Consider the following 6,317-nt stretch of genomic DNA (forward strand, 5'->3'; position numbering starts at 1 on the left):
ACTCAGGCAGCACAAGCACCACGTCGCTCACAGGGCAGAGAGGAGCAGCCTCAGCTGTGCACCAGGTCACCAGGACTGCATCCAGCCAACCTGCAGGAGCAGTACTCAGCACACAGCACCACGTGCTCACAGGGGAGAGGAGGAGCCTCAGCTGTGCACCAGGTCACCAGGACTGCACCAAGCCAACCTGCAGGAGCAGTACTCAGCACGCAGCACCACGTGCTCACAGGGGAGAGGAGGAGCAGCCTCAGCTGTGCACCAGGTCACCATGACTGCACCAAGCCAACCTGCAGGAGCAGTACTCAGCACACAGCACCACGTGCTCACAGAGGAGAGGAGGAGCAGCCTCAGCTGTGCACCAGGTCACCATGACTGCACCCAGCCAACCTGCAGGAGCAGTACTCAGCACACAGCACCACGTGCTCATGCAGGCTGCCCGTCAGCCTCTGTCGGTCACCTCCGTGAGTCACCTCCATCGGTCACCTCCGTCAGTCACCTCCGTGAGTCACCTCCGTCAGTCAGCTCCGTCCACCGAGGTGCGAAAAGCAAGCGGGTAACACTGTCCGCACAGGAGGCCACCAGGTACAAGCCCGCCTTCCTGACCGTGTGTGGCCGGCAGGAGGCTAGAGACGGGCGTCCAGCTCCAGGCAGCGCTGAGCCAGAGCCGAGGACACACAGCAGCCACGTGCAACAGGGCCCCGGGGCCACGCCACAAATGGTCACCACCTAGGAGGGCGCCAGGAAGTCCCGGGCCCGCCCCCGAGACATCAGAAGGTGCTGGAACCGCGGGGCTGCCTGTGAAAAGCTCACCCCGCCTCCCACGTGCCCGCCAGGACCGCTGGACCTCAGGTGTCCCGACTCTGATGCTGTCTCCCACCACACGCCACGTGGGCTGAGGGGCGCCTGCTGTCCACCTGTGACGCCTGGCCTCCTGCCCATCTCCTGTGCCACGTGGGCCGAGGGGCGCCTGCTGTCCACCTGTGACACTGGCCTCCTGCCCATCTCCTGTGCCACGTGGGCTGAGGGGCGCCTGCTGTCCACCTGTGACACTGGCCTCCTGCCCAGGCGCCCCGTGGCTCTTGGTCCTCTCACTGTGGGGCGCCCCACTCACCTTGGCCACCCTGCCCATGTCCTCCAGGGTGGCCCTCTCATGAGGGAACTGGGTGAAGGTGCGCTCGATGCTGGTGATGACGGCGTCCACGTCCACCGTGTCCTTGGGGCGCCCTCTGGGGAAGTAGAAGGCTGGGATGCTGTGGCTGGCGGCCGGGGGCAGCGGCTCCGCCTTCCGTGCCTGGACCTGAGGGATGAAATGGCCACAGCTCATCAGACCCTGGGACTGTCCAGCCTGTTTCCTAGCTATGGTCATGACAGAGGGACTGCATGGACAGGAGTGACCACGTCCTCCTGGATGACCCCTGAGGTGGACTGACGGGACCCTGCGTGATTGTCCCTGCGTGAGGTGCCCCCCCACGGGTGACAGGACCCTGCGTGACGTGCCCCCCCACGGGTGACAGGACCCTGCGTGACGTGCCCCCACGGGTGACAGGACCCTGCGTGACGTGCCCCCACAGGGTCAAAGTCCTGGGGTGAACCGTGGCACTGAGCAGGTCTCCCAGCCCGGTCCCTTTGTGGCCACTCCGAGGACAGCATGCTTGGCAGTGGGCCATGCAGACGGGCATCGACCCCTGGAGGGCCGGGCCCCAGGGCACCCAGGAGTGGGCCAGCCTCAGACCTGGACACACACAGCTACCAAGTCCTGACCCACAAACCCCCGTGTCAGTGAGGGCCAGCAGAGTGACGGCCACAGACGGAGCCGGCGGACCTGGGCCAGGGGACAGCGAGGGCCACAGGAGGACCAAGAACAGCTAGGGAGAAGACAGGACCTGCCCGTGGAAGGACGGCCGCCCCAGGACCCACCTGGGGAGAGAGGCCACCAGGAAGGCAGGCCCCCACCCGTCCAGCCACCCCCAGGGAGCCCTGACGCTCTCGAGACGCACACACGGGGCGGGGTGGTGGCCCGGGGTGGGGTGCATGCTGACCATGCTGGATACCTGGGCGGACCCCCAGGACACCCAGAGAAACGCACGGACAACGTCACAGAACCCAAGCCCACCCAGAGTCCTACAGAGTGACCCCTGGCCCCGCGAAGCCCACCCTGGCCACCCCAGATCTAGTGCACGCAGCTCCCCGACCTCAGTGACCGCAGAAAACCTCACAGGCACAGTGGACACGCACTGAGATGCAAGTCCCACCATGACAGTCCCCCGTGCCCCTGGGGAAGGGCCCAGCCCGCCTCAGGGACGTCCTCATGAGCCGTCCCAGCCTGGGCCCTGGTGGCTAGGGCCACCCCTTCTGCAGAGGCCAGCGCACACGTGCCCCTCCCACTGGCAGTGAAGGCTGCACGTCCACTCACCACCACCCACGGCACTGAAGGCCCTGCACGTCCACTCACCACCACCCACGGCACTGAAGGCCCTGCACGTCCACTCACCACCACCCACGGCACTGAAGGCCCTGCACGTCCACTCACCACCACCCACGGCACTGAAGGCCCTGCACGTCCACTCACCACCACCCACGGCACTGAAGGCCCTGCACGTCCACTCACCACCACCCACGGCACTGAAGGCCCTGCACGTCCACTCACCACCACCCACGGCACTGAAGGCCCTGCAGGTCCACTCACCACCACCCACGGCACTGAAGGCCCTGCAGGTCCACTCACCACCACCCACGGCACTGAAGGACCTGCAGGTCCACTCACCACCACCCACGGCACTGAAGGCCCTGCAGGTCCACTCACCACCACCCACGGCACTGAAGGCCCTGCAGGTCCACTCACCACCACCCACGGCACTGAAGGACCTGCAGGTCCACTCACCACCACCCACGGCACTGAAGGCCCTGCAGGTCCACTCACCACCACCCACGGCACTGAAGGCCCTGCAGGTCCACTCACCACCACCCACGGCACTGAAGGACCTGCAGGTCCACTCACCACCACCCACGGCACTGAAGGCCCTGCAGGTCCACTCACCACCACCCACGGCACTGAAGGCCCTGCAGGTCCACTCACCACCACCCACGGCACTGAAGGCCCTGCACGTCCACTCACCACCACCCACGGCACTGAAGGACCTGCAGGTCCACTCACCACCACCCACGGCACTGAAGGCCCTGCAGGTCCACTCACCACCACCCACGGCACTGAAGGACCTGCAGGTCCACTCACCACCACCCACGGCACTGAAGGCCCTGCAGGTCCACTCACCACCACCCACGGCACTGAAGGACCTGCAGGTCCACTCACCACCACCCACGGCACTGAAGGCCCTGCAGGTCCACTCACCACCACCCACGGCACTGAAGGACCTGCAGGTCCACTCACCACCACCCACGGCACTGAAGGCCCTGCAGGTCCACTCACCACCACCCACGGCACTGAAGGACCTGCAGGTCCACTCACCACCACCCACGGCACTGAAGGCCCTGCAGGTCCACTCACCACCACCCACGGCACTGAAGGACCTGCAGGTCCACTCACCACCACCCACGGCACTGAAGGCCCTGCAGGTCCACTCACCACCACCCACGGCACTGAAGGACCTGCAGGTCCACTCACCACCACCCACGGCACTGAAGGCCCTGCAGGTCCACTCACCACCACCCACGGCACTGAAGGACCTGCAGGTCCACTCACCACCACCCACGGCACTGAAGGCCCTGCAGGTCCACTCACCACCACCCACGGCACTGAAGGACCTGCAGGTCCACTCACCACCACCCACGGCACTGAAGGCCCTGCAGGTCCACTCACCACCACCCACGGCACTGAAGGACCTGCAGGTCCACTCACCACCACCCACGGCACTGAAGGCCCTGCAGGTCCACTCACCACCACCCACGGCACTGAAGGACCTGCAGGTCCACTCACCACCACCCACGGCACTGAAGGCCCTGCAGGTCCACTCACCACCACCCACGGCACTGAAGGCCCTGCACGTCCACTCACCACCACCCACGGCACTGAAGGCCCTGCACGTCCACTCACCACCACCGACAGCCTGTCGTGGGGCCATGGAGCAGGGGTTGGGCAGGGGAGCGGGCCGGCCGTGGGCAGGGGTGGCCAGGCTGAGCTCAGGCATCAGTCCTGCAGGGCGTGAGGGAAGGAAAGCCCGAGCGCGGCTGACCTGGCCCCGGGCTGGACCCAGGCAGGCCGGGCAGTGCCAGCCTATGCTGGAAACCGGTAGCAAGGCCACGCCTCCCGGTCAGTGGGCCTCGCGTGCCCAGCCCCGGGCAGGACAGAGCCAGACACAGTGGCCGCCGCTGGGCGAGGCCGTGGCCAAGGCTGGCGTCCCAGGGCCTTTTCCTGGAGGCAACACTAAACACAGTGCCCAGCCACCATGGCCACGCTGAGCCGTGTCCCCCGGTAAAGGTCAGCAGGCAGATGGGGTGGTCCCGGTCCGGGTGGCCCTCGTGCTCTAGATGGGGTGGTCCCGGTCAGATGAGTGGATAAAGAAAATGTGGTCTGTGTGTTCCATGGAACATGACTCAGCCTTGAAGAAGAATGAAACTGTGGCGTTTGCCAGCAGAGGCTGGAGCTGGAGAACATCATGCTAAGAAACTCAGCCCATCCCAGACCCAGGCCAGACGTTCTCTGACGTGCAGATGTCAATCCACCACGGGGGGCACTAGGGACAAGGGAGTCACCTTAGACTAGGAGAGGGGCGGGCGGGAGAAGACGGATGTGGGCACAGGAGGCCGTAGAAAGAGCCATGCTGTTGCTGTCCGTGTGTGTGTGTGTGTAAGCGCCTGCAGGACCCCCGCGGCCCTGCGACCTGCACACTCAGAACCTCAAGACCGGTCACCCCGTCTGCGTAGGACACAGCCACGGGCACAGACCCACTGGGGGTCCTGCACAGCAGACCACACAGACACTGAACGAGAAAAAAAGAGGCGGAAGCAGAAGAGGAGAGCCCGAGGGGGAGCCCGGAGACAGGCAGAGACCGCAGTGAGCCCACCTGGGGCCCGGGAGCTGCAGAGGCAGGAGGAGCCCCTGGGGCCTTGACCCTGGTGCAGCCTCGGCCCCCAGGATGGCAGAGGATGCTCCCCACCCCCACAGCAGGGACAGCCTCCGCTCCCTGAGGGTCTCCAGAGAGGCCTGAGGAGGCAGCGGGTCTCACAAAGCCCTCTGGGTGGGGCCTGTGGCCTGGTCACCAAGAGCTCACACACACAGGCCCCGCCCTGAGCCGCGGCTCAGCAGCGGGCGGCCGACCGCAGGTGCACACCCTGCCGGGTCAGACAGGCCCAGGGGCCACCACGGGCCTCCCCAGCCTCTCACAAGTGCTACTGCCCACACAAAAGGCCCCGAGTGCCCTCACAGGAGAGGTGGGCAGTGCTGGACCAGTGTAATGCCAAGGAAGACCACGTGGGGCTCAGGGTCAGTGAGGGCGCGGGAGAGTGCAGAGGGCCCGGCGGGGGGCTCAGGGCCAGCGAGCAGGAAGAAGGGCCTCCTCGTCCACGGGTGGCTGTGTCCACGGGTGGCTGACGCCCGGCCGCAGCGCAGAGGGGGTGGCTCTGCCTGGGGAACTGGGAGTCCGCAGACACAGGGACAAGGGCTGAGCCCGGCCGCCCAGCAGCCTCCAACAGGTGGGCGGGAGGACAAGACCAAAACAGCCTGCGGACGGACGGACGCGGGGATTTACCAGCTCAGTCTCCTGGACGTAAATAGACCGGCCGCACAGCTGCAGGACATTCCTCTGACACAGGACGCGCGGACAGCTGGGGAGGGGCCACTTCCCAGCCCTAGGCGGGTCTCGGCGGATTCCAGAGGGTGTGCAGACACTTCCCTGACCACAGTGACCGTGGTCACGCTGCGCGTCGAGGCCAACACCCCGCAGCACGTCTGTGTGTGCGTGCAGAGGGCCTGGCTAGGTCCTGCTCGTGCCACCTCAGGACCCGCTAGGGAGAGCCGCGGCCAGTCGCCCCACTGCCCGGCTTGGTCGGCGCTGTGCAGAGCATGCCCTGACCCCACCGACACAGATGACCCCACCTCAGAGGGCCAGTTCTGGTTCTGCCCAGGGCACAGTCACTGCGCCCGCCCGCCTGCCCGCCCACCACGGACCCACCTCGGACCCTCTGGCCTCAGCACACACACGTCCACGCACTGCAAAACCACAGCCCTGCGTAAGATGAATGCCACCTCCTCAGGTGCAGGGACAGGTGCCCCCCGAGGGCAGAGACAAGGAAACAGCTGCAGGCCCCTGGCCACCCTGGTGGCAGCGCCTCTGCAGACACCTGTCTCACCAGGCTGGCCT

General features: G+C 66.3%; 1 protein-coding gene across 1 annotated transcript in view; it reads right to left on the bottom strand.

The window, feature by feature from the left end:
- LOC107160182 (uncharacterized protein KIAA1522) overlaps positions 1–6,317 on the bottom strand; it is a 31,702-nt gene that overhangs the window by 10,955 nt on the left and 14,430 nt on the right. Inside the window, exon 2 of the mRNA XM_048784632.1 lies at positions 518–1,296. Coding sequence (XP_048640589.1) covers positions 518–1,296 — 779 coding nt within the window. The remainder of the gene's footprint in view (positions 1–517; positions 1,297–6,317) is intronic.

This window comes from Marmota marmota, unplaced genomic scaffold (assembly GCF_001458135.2).
Source record: "Marmota marmota marmota unplaced genomic scaffold, marMar, whole genome shotgun sequence".
NCBI lineage: Eukaryota > Metazoa > Chordata > Mammalia > Rodentia > Sciuridae > Marmota > Marmota marmota.